The sequence below is a fragment of the Sebastes fasciatus genome, chromosome 4 (genome assembly GCF_043250625.1).
Source record: "Sebastes fasciatus isolate fSebFas1 chromosome 4, fSebFas1.pri, whole genome shotgun sequence".
Classification (NCBI taxonomy): domain Eukaryota; kingdom Metazoa; phylum Chordata; class Actinopteri; order Perciformes; family Sebastidae; genus Sebastes; species Sebastes fasciatus.
Genome location: NC_133798.1, coordinates 15,709,376 through 15,730,546, shown reverse-complemented (window position 1 = coordinate 15,730,546; position 21,171 = coordinate 15,709,376). Strand labels below are relative to the sequence as shown.

The following is a 21,171-nucleotide window of genomic DNA, read 5'->3' as shown; positions in this document are numbered from 1 at the left end:
TTTGCGGATGTGAGAGCATCAGGTAAGACAGTGACAAAATATAGACATTTTTGCACAATAATGGGTACTGCAACTCAGCCATTGAGTCTGTATTATAACCCTTTTCACTCCAAAATAAAATCTATACTACCTTCTGTGGAGCGGTAGTCTCCATTGTTTAAAAACAGAATGCCCAAAAACAAATGTAATCGTTTTTATTGAGGGAAATGGTGCGTTTTTTTTTATTATTATTATTTTTACTAGTTAGGCACAAAAACAAAATATTCCCTGGTTTTCTACATTTCAATAACGGGTTGAAAAACGGGTAACACTGACACTCAAAGGAAAAAGGTGCCTAAAAAGAAGAGGCTGTTATCTGAGCTGAGTGACTCCATTATTCAGTTCAAATTGCTAAGCCAGAATTCACCTGTAGAACGCTGAACTAGATTCAGCTCATCAGACATGGATATTAGACAGATAACGGAGGCTTTCAAAATACAAAACACAAACTCTATAAACTAGAACCATTTATGTCAGCCATTCACAACAGGCAACACAGATGAAATAAACATATAAGTGGATATATCAAATCTATATTATTTACAACCAAATCTAAAATTGTTTTATTACTCTACTGATAAAGTTTCTACAAAAATTGCATAACAGTGTTGTTCCTTGATGTGACAAACCTCTTAAATATGCATACTCTGCATATTTTTATACCTTTTTTCTTAACCAAACAAAAAAGTTTTGCCACTGATAAATACCCCTTCACTCTCACCAAACAAAACAAAACAAAACAGCCATCCTCCCGGTGGAGAAAAGCTACCCGATTTATCATGCCACGGAAGGGACTTTGAGATTTGCCTCTTTAAGGCACAACCTCGAGGTCTCCCGTTGAGTTTCTGAGCTGTACTACACAAAGAGACCAGAGTCTTGGCAGTGACAGTCCAAGTGTAAGACATCAACAGGTGCAGTTCAGGTGATGTTCAAGTGATCAACAAAAAAAAGTTTGTCCTGGAAATTCAATTCGATATCAAGCTCGACATCGTAGAAAATGTTCCATCTTGAAGATTTGAGCGAATCTTAGTTAACTGATTAGTTTGTAAGAGAGTTTGAGATCACACCTAGCTGTCGGACACAAAGTAAAACATATGAATATGAAGTGTTTGCAGTGGGTGTGGCTGTCCTTGCCTGTAATTCACGCCTCCTCATGGGCTATCAGACATTCCCATGGCCTCAGCCTCCTGCCCTAAGTCCTCTCCTTTCTTGTGTTTCCTAGCGTGTTTGTATTTGTCCACATATGCCTTGACCAGATTGCCCACCTTCACTGGGTTGATCTCCCCACTCTTGCTGTGGCACACCTGGTGACCAGGAACACAAGACAATTACATATAAATTCCTAGGAAACAACTCGTTCAACTGATGACCTGAGAGTTTATTACTATTAGGGCTTTAAGTTATTGGTTGGCGACAAACCTTTCTGCATCATTTTGAACCCACCTTCTGGACGGCTTTGCGTAGAATCTCTTTGTATTCATCCTTGTTGATGTCTCGGTTCTGGTAGAAAGGCTTGATGGCGAGCTTCACCTCTTCTATAGCTCTCTCCTGCATGTGCAGCTTCTTCAAATACTGACGGCAAGAGCAAAACATCACAAATGTCATGACATATTTTCCACAAATATTCTCAAAGTACTAAGGAGTTATAATATTTATTTAAAACCAAAGAACGTGAGAGATTCACCTGGTCTTTCCTTGACGAATCTCCTTCCTCTGCCTCTCCTGGTACACCATCAGATCTAGAGGAGGTACCGAGCGGATCGACAGCGTCCCTCTTGGAAGGGTGACTGACAGCTCCAGTGATGTCCTGTGAAAGTCAAGGGAAATGATATGGATGATAGGAAAATTCATCCTTCCATCCATTATCTGTAACCGCTTATCCTATTCAAGGTCGCGGGGGGGCTGGAGCCGATTCCAGCTGACATTGGGCGAAGGCGGGGTACAACTTGGACAGGTAATCAGCCTATCACAGGGCTGTCACATAGAAACAGACAACCATTCACACTCACAGTTATTAATCTAACCTGCATGTCTTTGGACTGTGGGAAAAAGCCGGAGAACCCGGAGAAAACCCACGATAACACGGGGAGAACAATGATAAGAAAATGAAAAGATTGCACTAGGATGGAATAAAAGATAGATTAAGTAATTTAGGGCTGCAGCTAATGATTATTTTCTTGATTAATCATTTTATCAATAAAATTGTGAAAAATGCCCATTATGATTTCCCACAATCCATGAAGATGTATCCAAGTTGCTTTTTTTATTTGACCAAGAGTCCAAAATCTTATACAGACTTGGTAAGGATAAATATGGTAAGGACTTAGATTGAACCATTAAATGTGTAAACAACAGTTTTGATTTCCACAGAAACGTTTTTACTTTCGTTTAGCCTGAAAACACTTCAGTATCAGTTTTAGTTTCGATCACATGACTTCACCCAGACAACACACATTTGCTCCTTCTAGGTAAACACTGCCACCTTCTGGTCATTTCAACACATTAAACGCTTGATGTCTGAAAATACATAGTTGTTTGAAATATTAGGTTAACTCTGCGGTAACAAGTGACTTGGTCCTACCTGACTGGTTGTCTGGACTGTTGAAGGGGGTCTGCGAGCTCCTTCCTGCTTCAGCTTCAGTTTATAAAGCGACAGCTCTGTGCAAGAAAGAAATCAGAAAGCATTTAGCTGAGAGCCAGATACAAAATACAGATTTGATCTTTGCCTGCAAGACAAAATATCAAGATAAAATGTTATCAGTGTGTGTTTAAGAAAAAAATATATATAAATAGGCAATTGTATGTGAAACTTGATCTAGAATCACTTTTTATATCCTAATTATTTGTCTCGTCAGCAAACAAAAACTGGTGCGAAGCATGAATCCAGCAGCTACACTTACTGCTTGCTGATTTCTCTGGTTGAGGCCCCTCAGGCTCCTGTATATTCCAGGTGACCCTTTTCACCTGAGGCTTGGATTTCGCTCCCACTACAGTCGATGCCTGTTCATTCTTCTCCTCTGCTGCTTCCTCCTCTTGTTTGACAGATGCAGCGCTTTCCTCCGTGCGCTCAGATTTCACATAGTCCAGGTTGTCTAGCATCACATCAACATTAAAGTCATCATCAGAGTCCGAGGGTTGCTGAACTTCCTGCTTCACTTCCTGCTTCACAGGGACAGTCGACCCAACGGTGTCTGGTTGTTCTGTGGAGGCCATCACCTCTGGCTGAGACTGAGAGACTGTGTCCTGGAGACCGTGTGCTGTAACAGGTGTGGTCAATGTAGAAAATGAGGTGGCAGGGGATAGGTGGCATGATTCTGGGGAACTTGGCTCGGATTTAATTACTGGGAATACACAAGTCTCAGTGCTGACTTCACAAGTCTCAGTCTTGATTTCAAACCTCTCAGTCTTGACTTCAAACCTCTCAGTCTTGATGGGTTCTTCTTTGTTTCCCTCCTCATCTATGCTTTTGGTTATCATCAAAGCACAAATGTCAGTTTCTTCTTTCTTAATTGGTTTAGTAAGAGAAAAAGAATCTTCAAACATATCAAGAGATTGTTGTTTTTCTTTCTTAATTTCTTTTCCAACCTTCACCTCTTCCGTCATTTCTGCTTTTGTGGCCTGTTCGTCTGCCTTGAGGTCTTTCCCTTTCTTTTTATCTTTAGACGTGTCAGTAGAGGAGGGAGTCTTCTGTTTATTCACTGTGGCAGCTTTTTTCTCTTTGAGGGAGCTTCGAGCGATAGCCTTCTCTTTTTTCTTGCCCTCTACCTGTTTTGTGTCTTTAGAGGACGAAACACAGGACCCTGAAGTTTTCTGAGAACTCTTGGATGAAGATCCTTCTTCTTTCCTTTTCTCTCTTGAGCTGGACCGAGACCTGCGTCTCCTCTTGTCTTTTGACTGTGACTCCACCTTGTCTCTGGAAGAGAGAGAGGGTTGTGGCAGGCGTGCTGGGTCTTTCCTCTTTTCCCTGGACCTGGATCGCGATTTTGAGTGAGATCGACCACGTTTATGGTCCTTCGATATAGATCTGGATCTGGACCGTGATTTTGAGCGAGATCGACCACGTTTAGGGTCCTTCGATATAGATCTGGATCTGGAACGTGATTTTGAGCGGGACCGACCGTGTCTCTTGTCCTTTGACACCCGTCTTTTATCACAGTCTCGCTCTTTACCATCATTTCTCTCCTTGCTCATTTGTTTATGCTTCTTCCTCGTTGAACGCTCTATGCTGCTAGAGCTGGAACCAGACCTGAAATCAGTAATGAGAGACACAGTCTCATTAATATAGAACAATCGTAATGTTGTGTTAATATTCATATTAATATTATTGTGTACTTTTGTATTTTGATGATTTGGCAATATTGTTTTTTGGAAACTTTCATGCTAATAAAGCCACTTTGAATTGAATTGACAAAACCCGTAACTTAAGAAAACTATGTGGTCCTCAATAGAGAATGTCAAACGGGTGGTTACCAAATAGTGGATACCAGGAATATTCGGCAAAGTATTACATATTTACCTAGATCGCCTCCTGTCTTTGGATCGGGACCGGGACCGCTGTCTCTTTCTGCGAGTCTTATCAGGGGAATGGGACTGAGAGCTTTCTGATGTTGAGTGTGCCCTCCTCCTCTCTCTGGACCTTGATCGCCTGGAACTCCTTTCTCCTTTGTCCTTCTCCTTTTCTTTCTGTCGGCCTCCATCGCCTGAGGCATGATGGTCTCCTCTCCTGCCTCTGTCAGTCTCTGGACTGCTAGAGCGTCTCTCCTTCGAAGCTTGGAGGGTCTTCTTCTTATGGCCTGAATCTCTCGACTTGGGAGATGATTTGGAATCCGATTTACTTTCTGGCTTGTGTTTCTTCTTGGTGGGAGCAGAGCTAGATGCTGATGAATCGTTTTTACAGTCAGGTGGAGCTCCAACACTCTCTCCACTCTCCTCCCCTAGAGTCTCTCTTTCAGTCTTTACAAGGTCCAGGCTGTGTTGAAGAGGTGGTGTTGTGTCTGCTGTCTCTGACTTCAAACTTTTTACACTGTGACCAAACCTTTCAGCTTCGCCTGCATCATCTAACCCTGGCTCTTTCTTAACTTTAGTGGAAAGTAATGATGTTTGTTTCTCAGTCTTAGTGTTTAGTAATCGAGTTTCTTTTTCTACCTTGACATATTCCTCTAAGAATCTGAGCTCCCGTGATGTGGTTTCCTGAACACTAGCTCTCCTTGGTTCTTCTTGTGAGACCTCGGTCTCCTGTGTTTCAGTTTTCACAGCAACCAGGTCCTGCTTCCTTTGCACTAAACCTTTCTTGTTTCCTAAACTAGGAGCCTTCTCCTCACGTGTGGTGAGTCGGGAGCTACCGTCCAGGCTCTCATCATCTGAGCTGCTCGAGTCTGACAGAGTGGGATCAAAGGGGTCGTAGATAGTATCACTCTCTTGTTCCTTATTGGCCGACGTACGTGATGCCAGGAGCATCTGTTTGTCCCTGTGCATCTGTCTCTTTTTTACGTCATCTTCCTTTTCTCTCCGGGGTGCCGGCGTACTGCTTCCAGCAGCAGCAGGGGATGACGAGTTGCTTAGCCGCCTTGACTGCCAGGAGTTCCCACTGGTGTTAATGCGGAAGCTCACCGATGAGGAAGAAGAGGAAGAAGAGGAATAACGTGGATGGTTGGCAGAAGAGCCAGTGGAGGAGGAAGAGGATGAGAATGAGTTGGAGAAGGCTGAGGACGAGCCGGCTCTGTCAGGCCTCTGCGCCTGATCGTCAGTCCTGCCCTTCTGCTGGTCGACACTTTGCTGCCTTCCCTTATCCCCAGCGAGGCTGTTCATGCCTGTATCTGGCACGCCGTAACCATTACTACTAGAATTACTACTATTTCCCCTACCACTACTACTGCTGCCACTGCTGCCACCTTGACTAGCGTCATCATTTGCGACACCACTGCTCTCCCTTTTTATTTTTGGTATCCTAGGAAGCACTGACACATCTACCCACATGGGCTTTAGATCAGCTTTTTTAGGTTGGGACTGTGATGAGGCCACTCCCTTGCTTTTGGAGCTGGAGTCTACAGTGGATGAGGAGGGGCTGGGGGAACTAACTCCATTGGCTCTCCAGTGAGCAGGAGGGTGCGCCGTGGGTCTGATTGGACGGGGTGGCTGCAAACTTGGATGACCTCGCGGTGGTAAATCAGAATGGGTAGATGGTCGGGTGTGGCTGGCTGAGGAGGGCATGTAGGGGGGTAAGTGAGAGGAGCTCTGGGAGAAAGGTCTGTTCATGGAGCTATGGGAGGACCCTGGTAGGTCTCCGCTGTAGTGGAGGGATGGAGAACTGTCTCCTGGGTTGGGTGACATCACCGGACTGATCTGGGTGCTGGTTTCTCCTGAGCTACTATTGCTATTGCTGCAACCTGGGTTTAACCCAGATGGCATCACTGAAACACAAACAATTTGCAAAAGATTAACACACAAAGAGTTAAAAATAATTTTTCTTTGCTCAGCAGATTACACCGACTTACACATTGTACACAGCACACAGTAAATAAATCAGAGTAACACATCACAGTGTTGGGGAAAACCAGAAAATGGGAACAGCAACAGGCTCAGTCAGTCATAATCAGCTGAGAATGAGAGGAATAATTCACTGCACACGTGGGAGAACACAAGCAGCACTGCTGGCCTCTTCTGTCTACAGATTGAGTTTTAGTTTAAAGCTTGGTATTCACCAACTGTACGTGCATTTTCATAAAGCACCAGGTTGAAGCTAATTTGAAGTTGTTTGATATTCAAAGGCTGGACTTGATGGGCTTTATTTTAATAACATCAATTACTTTGAGGTAAGATTAAGTCAGATGTCTTGTCCTCTGTCTGCCTCTCTTAACCACCAAGTGTCTAAAATTCAACAGCTACAAAACATTTAACTAAATCTCACAGTTCAGACTTTGTGTTTAACAATATGCCACACACACTTACTTGACTTTGTAGCTTTAAGGGAACCATCTCGATTAATAACGACATCAGAGCTGTCCATCAAGAGGACGCTCTGTCCCGATAGGATACTGCCCAGGAGGTCGGGCACAGGAGCCGCCTCCACGACACCCCCTGACTGGGGCACATCCATTCCTCTCCTGGTATAGCAAAGCAAACTTTAATTAGATCTCAACCTTATAGACAACGTCTTGATCACAAAGATCGAGACAGCTAAGACACCTCACTTATTACATAAACAATCATGAGGTATAACATGATGCACATTAGTAGTGTTTGGAATTGTTGTTTAATCATTTCTGTTTTTTAATCTGCTCATCATTTTCGGTTATTAGCAAAACTGATTACGGATTTTTTTATTTTCCCAAGAAAGGAAAACCCCAAATATGTCGAAAGCGAATACCACCTGTATTTTCAGCAGATTTAGACTGACATAAACAGTAATTTGTCATAAAAAGCAAGGTACTTTGTCACCAATGTTCTCTATCATGCACATGTTCACCGTTTACAATTGTTTCGACCAACCAGCATTAGCGGATTTCTGGGTCATTATAACTAGAATTGAGGACATTTAAAACCCATTCTTACATCATACTGCAGTAAATTCTTGGTCATGTTAGGGATTGATAAGCAGAAATATGTTACTTAGTTAGCTATAAATATGGAAAGCTCCAAATCACAACCTGTTCTGGATAACCAACCCTAAACTTCATGGCAAAAAGGGGATGTTACCTGGAAAGGCCTGCAGTGACTGGTCGAGCTACCGGCTGGTGAGAGCGAAGAGCAGATCGAGAGATCCCTCGTCTCTTTGCCTCCAACAGAGACGTAACGCGGGCCTGCTGCTCTTCCTCCTCACTGGTCAAATTAAAACCGCAAGACACAATTTGCTTAATAATGAACAATGTATATGCTCAGCTACATACAAACACATAAACAGTGACATATACACAGGGTTGGGAGGGTTACTTAAACAATTTAATCTGATATAATTACTAATTACCTGTTAAAAAAGGTAATTAGTAACATAATCCAAGTATCCCAATTTAAAAGTAATGTAATCTGATTACTTTCTGTTACTTTTGGATCATCTCAATACCGAATATGCAAATAAAGGGAAAAGAAAAATTATATTGTATGTAAAGCGGAAAAGGGGAACAACAACAACACAGTACAGTACAGTTGTGCCTCCCAGCTGTGAAAATGCATTTGGCACATTAGTGTTGCCAGATTTTAACTTGGAGCAGCAGCAGTAGGCTACCCATATACATTTAATTAACCTACATGCATATTTCCCTTTTGTTTGTTCTGTATTATGTTTGCTGAGAAAGTTGAAGCGGTTCGCTCGTTTCCTACGAATCCTTTTCACGTTGGGATGCCTCTTGGCCAAAAAGAATAATCTTGATTAACTGGAACGTGCTCTAACCATCCTGCTTGTGATAACTTGCACTGTACTGTGATGATGTTGTTCCCCATTTCTGCTTTATATACAAAAAATAATGGTGAAATGTCCACCCCAGTGAAAGCATTTTTCTTACCGTTCCACAAATGGATCCAGGTCAAATGGATCTCCATAGATAGAGAGAGATGCTGCGCCTATGTCAGCGCGCATGTTGCTTAGCGTGTGCTCTGCTGGCCGATATACTGTAGGAAGCGAAGAGCTCTTCTTGTCTTTTACAATTCGGAGATTATTCGCAATACGGCTTCGAGGAGTGGCAGTCTTTTTCAACGTCTAGTGGGAAAACATAGGTATATAGTTTATCTAGAAAGAAAAGCATCTTACAAGAGGAATACAAATAAATAAGTAATACGATTTATTTTGATTCATTAAAAGAGATTATTCATGGTTCACATTCAGCGTTAGATACATCTAGCGAAACATTTAAAACCAAATCATTTAAATCTCAAGACTGATGCTGATGACACACTCACCAGCTTTCTTCTGGATTTAGTCCTCCTCACTCTCCGTCTCCTCCTCTTGACTCCTGTACTTGACGCTTTACCATTTTGACCCCTAACAGAAGATGTCTTCTTTCTTCTGACCTTTCTGCGCTTTCCTGTTCAATCATAAAAGTTATCCCTCATCACAAACACATCCCAATTTTTGGCCTCACAGCTATCTATTGCTTTTCCTTCCACTTCATCTGTTCACATGTGTGCTTGTGATTATGTTAACTATCAGAAAACTGTTGTGTATTTGTATGTGCGTGCTTACTTACCGGTCTTTCGCCTGCGGGTAGATGGGACACGAGGTGTGAAGTCCCGTATATACACAGCCGTGTTGAGCCCAGAAACCACAGCATTAATAGTGTCATCCAGCCACGAGGACTGAATCAGATATGTGGGAGCCAACTAGTAAGAAAAGGTTTGCATTACTCCATTGGTTCGCTTTCACAAACCACAACTCCCAAACACATGCACCGCTACTTAACACAAGCATTTCAATCACCAACCGAATACAAGTATGTCAAAAACACATGCCATCATTTCTGTACATTACCCAAACACACAACTCAATGAGTCTTTAAATGCCATCAGTAAATCTTCACAACAAACTTAGTGGAACATCAAGACATTTCAGCAAAATCCAGCCTGCATGTATGCTGTAGAAGTTAGTTAGAAGCGTCACGCCTCATGCCAAACCTGTGATGAGCGTGCCTGTGAGATGCGATGTCGGTTGACATTAGCTCGGACCCTTTCACTCTGCTGAGTTCGGGCGATAGCTCTGGTGGGACCTGCAGCCCCGGACTGGGAGCGACTGGTGGCAGGATGGGCAGCAGACGGTAGGCTCTCTGTGTCACTAATTTCTTCAGCTGTACCCCCTGAGTCAAGAAGATTAAAACATCTCCCTTGTGAAAAGATGCTAAAGAGTGCAAACAATTCTTAAATATGGCCCCATTTAATATAATGAACAAAGTCATACATAGGGCTGCACGATTCTGGCCAAAATGATAATCCCGATTATTTTGATCATTATTATTTATCCCGATTATTCATAGATTTTTGGGACAAAATATTTTCATTGCAATTTCACATTTAAATAAACAGAGTGCTGCTTTCACTTCCACGTTGTGCTAAATTCCAATCATCAAAAATTCTAAATGTTATCCATTTCCTTGGTTATTGTCATCTAAAGTGGTTATTTGCATAAAAAGACATTTCAAATGATTAGAAATTAATACTTTTTTCTATTTAAATATTTGCTTTGATTAAAAAACTCTTGGCATCAGTAGTTCTAGTTATATTTATAGCACATTTGAAAGCATTGTGATAGCGTTAGAATTTACTATTGCCCAATACTCATTTCAACTGAGTAGGGATTGAACGCATCATAATGTGACTCAATGGAACCTCAGTTAACGTGAGCTGTTAGCTCCGTGCTGTCGACAGACAAGCCTGTCACTGTGATTACTCCGAGTAGCATCATGGGAATTAATTACGATATAAGCATTAAGTTAGTTGTTGCAAATTTTTTTAAGGTTGTTCCTCCATGGCTTATGTTGGACTGTTAGTTTTGACAAATTGCAGCTTTATGTCTTCTTCACTCACACTGAAGAACTTCCACACCGACACCATGTTGTCTGTGTGTGTGTGTGTGTGTGTGTGTGTGTGACATTACTGACCGTGCCGCTGTGTGCTGATGTAAAACCATCATGTGGCGGCTGCACAAGTGTGTATACATGCGGATATATGAGACTGCTGAAAACCGGCCTGCTTCGATCGAATGCTGACTGACGGTGCATCTCTTACTGTTATTTTTGGAGGCGCTTGATTTAGGCAGCAGAGTTTTCTATGAGCGGAGCACGCATTTTAAATGTAAATATCACAGTTGATTATGTTCATTTAATTGTGGGAAGCCAAAATCATTATCACGCAGCCCTATTTATAAGTAAATATGTAGTTTTTATAGGAATGTTTTTTTGCAATCCGTTTTTGTTGAAAGTGAGTTACAAAAATAAAGTGCAATTCCAAAAAAGAAAATAAATACAAAACATAAAAATGTACAATGGCAGCATTGTTGAAGAACATCAATTCACTGAAATATGTAAAATACTGTATATTGCAAGTTGGAATCTTCAGATAGGACTATTAGGTCCAAAATATTGTTTGAGAAAGTATAAATTTAGGAAGAAAAAATAACTTCAAGGCTTACGTAAGTGACGATTGCTGGCTTCGCACTCGGGGCAGAACCATTCCTCCACAGGAACAGAGTCAAGTGGTGGCGTGAGACACTCCATGTGATACCTGTGGAACAAAAAGACTTAACAAATTACTCTGGTGATAAGAAATCCAACAACAGGCTGTAAAAAAGGCAAAAGCTGACTTTCAACACACTAAGAAATAGTTATTTAGTATAATAATATCTATCTCACCCAGAATCACAGCCATCGCAGAGCAAGAGGCGGTCCTCGCGGTCGCTGCCCCCACACACCTCACAGCTGGTCTGCTCCAGGTCCACATCTATGATTTCCTCTTGCCCTTCCTTCACAGGCTTCTGTACTGTGATCTGAATGAAGCAGACATCACAAAAACCCCACATAAACAATGAGCTCACACAACATAAATGTATATATAGAGTAAACAGGGTTAATACATGTTCCAGAAGTTGTGCTACCAAAGACTGAAGGCACTCACCATTTTCTTCACTTTGCCTCCATAACATTTCCTTAGGTATATGCTGTTGAAGGCAATACGGTCTACAGGACACGAGTTTGCATTCTAGCGGAGAACAAAAATGTTGGAAATTAGCCATTCAACTTCCTCTGTCACAGATGCTTCTCAAATGCAGAGCAATTACTAATAATCACAGGATATAAGGTGCTCTCTAACAAAGTGCTTTCTCCTTGGGCTCATACAACAATCAGACTCACCTTGGCCCATGCAAGGATGCAGTCGAGACAGAAGTAGTGCTCGCAGTTCTCTGGTGTTGCCACAGGCTGGTTGCTAAATGAGTTAAGGCAGATGGGACACTTCTCTGCGTCCTCATCCGAGCTGAGCTCCACAAGCTCAACAGAGGTTCCCCCAAAAGCTCCATCCTCAGCCTTGGCATCTTCCTCCTCTTCCTCATCTGATAAAAGTGGATAGAAATCGATGTACTGTGCATACTATATTTACAGAGGATATTGCAGCATAACACAAAGTAGTGGGCAAATAATGATATACTGATTTCACACCATAAGTGTGTAGCGTATCTCAGAAGCTTATTTTTTCCTTTTTCCACTCTATAGGGAAAACTAAAGGCACAGACACACCAAGCCTACATCAAAGAACACACCGCAAAGACCACAGCCAACGGCCAGTTAGCACGTACGTTCTGCGCCTGCATGGAAGGAAATAACTCTTCACACCAGCTGGCTGCGGTAGTCTGTATTCGTCATTCAAAAAGGGAAACCGGAAGACCGAGGACAGTGGATATACACCGTATACAACGTTGGTTTGATACGTACATGAAACAAAGGGCCGTTTACCGACCATTTTCACATCACTCTCACTCCCCACTTTGCTTCATTCCAGATGGCCATGTCTTTGTGAAAATATCCGTGTATTAGAATGATCAGACGAGATGAAGATGAAAAATGAGAAGAGTCTTCTGTGTGTGCCATCTTGACTTTACTCGTTGGCTTGCTTTCCTCACTTCCGTTTCTCTTCTCAAGCACTGATTCGCTTAAGCTGAATAGCCAATCAGAGTGATTTCTCTCACCGACGAGCTCCGCCGCCGATTCAACCTGCTGAATCGGCCGGAAAAAAAAAAACGTCGACATGGGCAGACTAGAGCCAACGGTGCGGGACACACAGAAAAAACTAAGCCGACAGACGCTCACCGACGGTCGCAAACTGTCCGAAGGCCAACTGTTGGCTTGGTGTGTCAGGGCCTTAAGGCTTATTAAGTAACAAAAATTCCAATATTGTGTAGGTTGAATTAATTAGAGCAGCTAAAAATTAAGACTAGAGTGCAGTTTGTACTTACATAAACCTTAAACAGGTTGAGCAAAGAATAATTATATGATAATCTTGTAAAAGTCCGTCACTCATACCATCCTCCTCTTCATTCCCTTCTTCTTCTTCTTCGTCCTCTTCATCGTCATCCTCTCCATCTACGTGACCCTCCTCTTCTTCCTCACCACTGTCAGATTCTCCCTCCTCAGACTCCCCTTCATCATTGTCAGAGTCATCTAAAAGAAACAAAAATGCATGAGGTGTGAAAAGCATTAAGGTATGTTTGATACTGTACTCTTATGGAGGTGAATGCAATTTGGTGGAAAAACATGCACTCATTCATTCATCAGCTCGTGATCATAATACATAATACACATGTTAAACAAACTACCTGAGATGGCCCACAACGCAGCCCTTTTTCCTTTGCTGTGGGATGAACTGCGGTTGATCAGCTCCTCTTGGCTGTCATCTTCATCCATGGCTGACCATCAGAAAAACAGCTGAGCAATTTCTCAAAAGGAATCCTTAGAAAATAGAGCAGAATTTTGCAGTGTTTAAATAACAGATACTGTGATGATGAATGATGACATTTATCTGTTAGATCATGATGGATTCAGTCGGAGCCTTTCTATTTTCTTTGTGTTTTTGTTATTTAAACTGTGTCAGTTGTTATTGTTTTATTTACAGTAAACGTGTATTACGATGTGTTATGTTAGTGTATGATGAGTAGTGTGAATGTGTATTTTTGTATTGTCACTATGTAAACTATGTGGACCCCAGGAAGATTAACTGCTGCCATGCAAAAGCTAATGGTGATCTAAATAAACAAACAAACAAACAAAATGTCTGGACTTTTCTTGTGTACACTACAGACTTGAATGATTATGACACAATTCGGTCTAACAGAATCTCACTAAGATTTTAAGTGTGTTGGTAACATGTAAGCAAATCTAGATTCAAGATTCACTTTATTGTCATTTCACTGAGTATTTGCATACACAGAAGGAAATTACATATCGTTTCTCCCAGCTCCCATCAGTGCGTTAAAAAGGATAAAATAAATAAGTATTAAAATGAACATACCTAAAAACAACAACAAAAAATTAAATAAGTTAACTTTTCAGACACAATTTCACACAATTTGCCGTCATACACCCAATTTGCAGTCGTGTTTAGCAGCAGAGCAAAGTGCATTTATATCCATAGTAAAGTGCTGTTTGCATTACTGTTCCAAAAATTGTCTTTGACATGTGACTAGCTTTAAAAACTGTTTCTGTGTTAATGCTGGGGGGTTGGATTTGATTGTGTGTGTGTGTGGGGAGGGAACACAGTCCATTTACAAGCCTTACAGCTTGTGGGACGAAGCTGTTCAGCATCCTGCTGGATCTACTCACAGCTTAAAGGACAGGGGGACGAAGGAAAGATATTCAACCAACTTTATGGAAAGACAAGGTGATATGTTTGCATGAGTCACTGAGTAAAGAGGGGAAAAAGCATACGCATGTGCTCTTGGTATATGGGATGTAGTAGTACTGTAAGGACTAGCAAGCAATATTTTCTTACTAACCACCAGTGATATTTGGGAACTCGTGGGTGGTTAAGAAACTACTAGAAACTTTTAAATGAACCAAATTTTGTAAGTTACTTTGATTGTTTGCAGACAATCATGAAACGTTACCTGACATCAAATAAACAAACAAACTGTCTGGACTTTTGTTGTGTACACTACAAACCTGAATGATTATGACACAAATGGGACACAATCTCACTAAGATTTAAGTATGTAAGCCAATCTACTCACAGTTTAAAGGATAGGGGATGAAGGAAAGATAGTCAACCAACTTTATGGAAAGACAAGGTGATCTTTTGCCTGAGTCACTGAGTAAAGAGGGGAAAAAGCATAAGCATGTGCTCTTGGTATATGGGATGTAGTAGTAGTAGTACTGTAAGGACTAGGGTTGAAATCAAGCAATATGTTCTTACTGACCACGAGTGACATTTGGGAAACTACTAGAAAACATTTAAATGAACCAAATTGTGTAACTTACTGTTATTGTTTGCAGACAATCATGCAACGTGACCTGACATGAGCTAGCTAGCAGCAGGCTGCACACTATGCTGCAGCTACATTTGTAAACAAAGAAGAAAGCTCAGCACCAAACAGAGAGCTTCCTCTATGCCTGGGATAAAACACACACAAAGCGTATATGTAGATATATACAGTAAACATATGCACTGACTAGAATACATGGGACTAACCTGTAACTATGTTTCTTAATGAAAGAAACCACGCTAGCTAGTTACATTAGCTTCAGGGTTAGCTCGCAGAAGAAGAGCTAAATTTAGCAGCTCCTTCAGAGTCTGCGCCAAAACACTCAATGTGTGTGTGAGGGGGATTTACACACATTCCTCATTCATTCAAACCTCGTTTTAATGTCATATGCAAGCATGTAATAGTAGTTTTAAACCTACCCTATTCGGCAGTGTGAGGTATTGTGTGTTTGAAGTGATTTGAAGTCTGCAGGTTGTTGTTGAGTGACACCACCGGCTGGCTGCAGACGGAAATGGCAGAGTGCACTCGACCACACGAACGTGACTCTTAAAGAGACAGTACTCGTTTATTACAGCGCAGTCCTGTACAGTACACACGTGACTAACTTTAACCCTCCTATTATCTTTGGGGTCAATTTGACCTCATTCAATGTTTAACTTCTCTAAATAAATGATTGACATCATTTGTTTTGCTTCATATTTAATGACTTTTCCTAATTTAATGGGGACAACTGGGTAAACATAAAATTAAAATGATTATATATTTTCAATGTCCTGTACACATGCTGTACAAAAGAAAACGGGCACAAAAGAAAATAGACAGGATTTAAATGATGGTAACCACCTTCACACAGCTGACATTATGGCCTTAATTTCAGTATATCGCCTATAGTTCCATTTAGAGGTAGCCTAGGCTATAGTTCAAAGAGCATGTCACACTAATTAAAGCTGCAGTGGGTAGAAATGGAGCAATTAGGATTTAAAAAAAGTTATTTTTATAAAGCGGTCACTATATCCTGACTGTAGTGCATGAGACAGGTAATCTGAAAAAAATCATGTGCCTTTGTGTGCTCCGGTGTCTTCCGGTGCTCCTAATGGCATCTGCAAGATTTCACAGACCGGAGGAAACCAACCAATCAGAGCCGAGCTGGACCCTTGCTGTTAATCACTCGCAAATTCCGATGAAACGGTCAAACTAGGCAGAGCTGATCAAATATGAATCAATATTATGTTACTGTTTTCAGAAACATCTTGTAGTTGTTCTATTTAGCAGTAAAATGAGAAAATTTGTGACCCGGCAGCCATGTTGAGATCAGTTGAGGAAATACCAAGCACCGTCCACCAGCCGGGGCAAACTCTCATTTCACAGCTAAACAGTACACTACAAGATGTTTCTGAAAACATTTGAGGTGAGAAATAGGCATTACAATAACAGATTATTGATTCATAGTCTGCCTAGTGTGATCGTTTGATCTGAGTTTGTCAGTGATTGACAGCTGCCTCCATTGAATGAACAGCCAATAGGAACGCTCTCTCTCTAAAATGACCTGTAATTGGATTAGATTTTTTAAAGCCTGAGACAGAGCCATGAGGAGGTGCAGGAGTCCCACTTGAATTACAATATGCTGAAAAGTCATTAGGGAATTTTTGCCCAATGATGCCAAAAACATTCAGCCTACTTCAGGTTTAATTTCATTATATAGCCTGTAGTTCAGTTTAGAAGTAGGCTATAATTCAAAATGTACTTCACACTAATTAGTGCATGGTGGCCAATCTAGTGTGCAGGGGTATGCTGTTTGAAAAAAGTAACATTGACACGAATGAAATATTAATTTGTTAAATAATAAATGATGGAACGGTTGTATTTTACATTCAGTACCTAACCCTTACTTCATACTAATTAAAACATTTTTTTTAAAAAGTCTGAAAAATCTTATTGAGATATTAAATCAACCAGGAGGGCCTAACTGCAACAGTTATGGCTGTCACAAGCCACAAGCAGTCAGTACAGTAAACAAGTGCCACTGTCGCCCCCCAGTGTTCACTCTTACTTTGCAAAATCAGCTGTTACATAATACAATGTAATCCTGATTTGCTACTTTATGTCATGGGGTTATGTGTATCCTGGCTGTGAATAATCCGACAGGGTTTGGACAGTCAAAAACTGGTCAACATCTAGAATAAAGGGCCTACCTAAACCTCAAAAGGTTGTGTGATGTTATCCAAGAAACAAAAAAAGAACATCATGTTCCCAGCTGACAAGTTGACATGGGGGTCAATTCATACAGATGCAAATCATGAACATATCTTCTGGAGTTGCCCAAAAAATAAAACCATTTTGGGACAGAGTGAATTTAGTATTAAAGGAGGTATTAGGATAAATAATCAAGAAATGTTCCACTTTATACCTGGGTAATATACTGTAACTACAATGGTGCTGAAGGAAGATCAGTACTTGGTTAAAATCCACTGACAGCTGGCAGAAAGGCCATTACGAGGAAATGGCTTGTAGCGGACACCCCCAGACTTAGTCAATGGTTAAACATAGTACAGGAAATATTTGTGATAGAGAAAATGACTTATTCTCTAAGAGTGAAAGAAGATGAGTTTAACAGAAAATGGGGAAAAATGGATTAGGTATAGAAATAAAGACATAAGCACTGTATAATTGTATTGACAATACTGTAAGTTATTTGAAAAAGGTTTTAATAAGAAAATAACCCTGTATACTGCATCATCAAATGTAAACTGAATTGCAATGATCTAATTCAAGATTCAAGCCCTTTATTGTCATTGTGTAGTACAACGAAATTAGATTGCGACAATCCCATAGGTGCTAATGAAAAGATGATACAATATCAAATATAAAAATACAATATGTATAGTGATGAGATGACAGTTTTGCTAGATTATTGCACAAAGTGTCCGTCAGATAATTATATAATTATTGCACAGCATCAGATAATTATTGCAGAGTGATCAGCATATGTTATTGCACATATCCATAACAGTAGATTTAATCGAGTAATGTTCTGTATTTAAGTTCATGCACCTATAGCTGTTGTCATGTGTTGCTGAAATAAAAAAAATCAATATTAAATTGTAATTTCAAATCTATTTGATGCTGAACAATTTGTTAATGATGGAGTGCTTTAATAATTGAGTGTTCATCCTCCTCTTTTTTCATTTCAAAATTACAGCATACATAGTAACAGCAGAAAACATCAAAAACATTTACATACAAAAGAAGCATAGCGAAAACATAAACAAAGAACTGTGACAAACATGAAAGGACAACAGAAATTAAACAAAACAAACAAAAGAAAAAAAAGAAATAAATAGATAATAATAAAAAAGACCACGCGAGAGTATGACAATAATTTAACTTAAAAAACATTAAAGATATTGCATACATTCATTGTTTTCATTGCTTTTTTGTTATGTGAGGAAGAAATTGTTGATAGATATAATTCCATTTCTTTCATAAATACAAAGAAATTAGGCTTTTTTTGGGGTAAATTTACACTTGTGAATGTGGAACTTAAATTAATAAGAAAAAATGCATTACTGTCTTTGTCACTGTAATCATAGCAGCCAAATATAATATTGCTATAGTACAGTGCAAAATCTGAGAAAATGTTAAGTATAAAATTATTGACATCTTTCCACAATTCACACAATGTTCATCCTCCTCCTCCTCCTCCTCCTCCTCCTCCTCGTCATCAGATCAGACTGTCATGCTGCATCCTCTGTACGTGCACAGCCACACTCTGCTCATGGCAACACTGTACACAAGCAAAGCCGAGTTCAACCACTTCATACTGTAGGGGTAGCGTCGACCTCTGTCCAACCGGCTTAAAGCACATTATCCCACCTCCAGCAGCAGCTGTCGCATCACATGGCGTCTATTTCAGGCTAAAGAAACATGTGTCGCATTGATGTTTTGCAAAAAATACCAGAAACTGTCAACAAGATAATGGTTTATTCCTAATGTACGACGTGCAGAACTGAACGCGCCGCACCCCAACTATAACTCCCAAAATCAACATAACTTGCTGGCCTCTTAAATCCCACCTATAGGAGAGTACTATTGGTCGTTTCAAATTCAACGCTGCAGCTCATTGGCTGTGGCGTAATGCCAGTTTCTATGTAATTTGCATAACCAGGTCGGGTTGCAGATGCATGGGAGTGGGCAGGGTATGGGGTAGTAGTGCAAGTGAACTGAACTTCTGCGTCGGTGTGTACTATATCACTCCAAAATGCACCTAACTTTAAGCATGCACGGTGATTTATTTTAGAGGAAAAAACAATTTGGATGTTTGGATTAGATGGCTAGTTTTTGCATGTTGGTGAAAATGAAATATTTTTCTTTTTAAAATTAATACAAAAGAAAGAAAACTTGGGACTGGTAAGTATAGCTCCCTTTCTTTATCTGCCACTATTCTTTATTCTATATGGTGTGGATGAATAGGCCACATCCAACAGATTAATAGATGTATTTTTTTCTGTATGTTTATTTACAGTTGTCAGATATGTTATTATTTTTATCTCTGGAACTTTTTTCATGACAATTGAAATTGAAAGTATGTCAAATGCACACTGTACATTGTGAACTGAAAGCCAACTGTAATTTATGAGTCTGTGGCAGTTATGTTACAATGTTGGGACAAATATATTTAAGAGATTTTGTAATTTTAATTTGAACTGTTATATAATTTTGTGTTATGTACATTAATTTAGCCCTAAATAATGCTGTTTTCTAAGTGATCTAATCTCCACTCTTCTATGTGTGATTTATAGTTTTTATTACACAGCCTTTGTCTGTGTGACTCCACAGATGGTGTGTGTGCTCATGGTTACTATCAGTATTATTATCTGAAATCTAAAAGCAGGTAAGCCACTGACTAACGCACATTGTGCCACTTGTCAATTCCACTGTGCGTGTGACAGCGGCTAACCTGGTTTTGGGAACACTTCTCTCAATTTTTGGGGCTCGTCCGAGAACCAGCAGCAGCCGGACCAAGCAGACAAACACCTCCAGTAGATCTACAAGCAATCCCTCCTTACTGTAGATCATGTCCCGGGCACATTGCTGGGACAGGCCCTGCTCAACATGACTGCCCTCCCAGTGGTCTCCATGTGTACTGTAGCCTACTTCCTCCTATATACAGTATGGTTACATACTGTTCCTTATTTAGGAACCAGTGGCCTTTGCATTGCCTCTCTAATCTCGCCTACTGTGAAGACCATTGGTGAGTGTTTCTGTCTCATCTGAGTGGTTTAGAAATGATAATCATCATCATACTGGTTCTATTTTGAGGTCAGGGAGTTCTTGAAGAGGTCCCCCTGGTGGCCCTCCACTAAAAATGAGTATAAAGACACTGAACTTTGTTTTTAGAACAAAATGGATAGAGAAAATACAGTAATGTGTCCACCCCTTTACACTAATAGAAGCAGTTTTCCAGTTATTTACAACTTTGTTCCAAGTACGAAAATCCAAATCAGTTGTGTACATTATGTACCATGTGTGTTTGTAAAAGGTATCCCTCAAGTGAGAAGTAAAATTTATACTCAAATCAATGTGTGTCTTTTTGTTTTACTACTGTGTAAATGCATTTCTTGGTATCAGCGGCGAGGAGGTTTCATTCCCATCAGTGCATAATGACTCACTGTGACACAGAGGAATAGATAAGTGCAGTATGTCAGACTCATTAACTTGTGGCCCCCATTCATCATCATAATGTGGACGTGCAGATGCTCACTCTCCTCCAACAACAAGGAGGTTCTTCTTTCCCAGACACCCACTGCCTGTTATAAATGTGCATCGATCAGTTTTCATCCAAAAGTGGTCAAAACGTTCAGCTCTCTGACCCCTTTCACATTCATCCTTCCAAAGTGGATTTGGATGGAGTGCCATTGTATGAACAATAATAATTCCCTCAGCGGGGTGTCCTGAACCATCATCATAATCTGTTAATGTCCCGTTTATGAGATTGGAGTCCTCTGGGTTTAGATTTGAAGTGGTGGGTGAGGTTGGATATATTTCACTTTGCATGCAGGATAGTGGATGTACAACACTAGTTTTATTTTTTACACTATAAGGGATCATTATTGTCAATGTGAAGGTAGTAGGTGGGAAATACAGAGAGAAAGACTTTTGTTTTTTTGAGTGTATGTGCAATG

At 40.5% G+C, this 21,171-nt stretch overlaps 1 protein-coding gene across 1 annotated transcript; it reads right to left on the bottom strand.

The window, feature by feature from the left end:
- Positions 1 to 178: 178 nt before the first annotated feature.
- phrf1 (PHD and ring finger domains 1) lies at positions 179 to 15,541 on the bottom strand. The gene is made up of 19 exons (XM_074632259.1): positions 15,409 to 15,541; positions 13,328 to 13,460; positions 13,035 to 13,172; positions 11,871 to 12,067; positions 11,635 to 11,718; positions 11,373 to 11,506; positions 11,153 to 11,244; positions 9,643 to 9,821; positions 9,219 to 9,351; positions 8,932 to 9,056; positions 8,538 to 8,731; positions 7,735 to 7,857; positions 6,988 to 7,142; positions 4,556 to 6,449; positions 2,940 to 4,285; positions 2,621 to 2,697; positions 1,724 to 1,846; positions 1,483 to 1,611; positions 179 to 1,343 (listed from the first exon to the last, which is right to left on the bottom strand). The coding sequence occupies exons 2-19, from the start codon at positions 13,413 to 13,415 to the stop codon at positions 1,191 to 1,193; spliced, it is 5,364 nt and encodes a 1,787-aa protein (XP_074488360.1). The 5' UTR covers positions 13,416 to 13,460; positions 15,409 to 15,541; the 3' UTR covers positions 179 to 1,190.
- Positions 15,542 to 21,171: the final 5,630 nt, after the last annotated feature.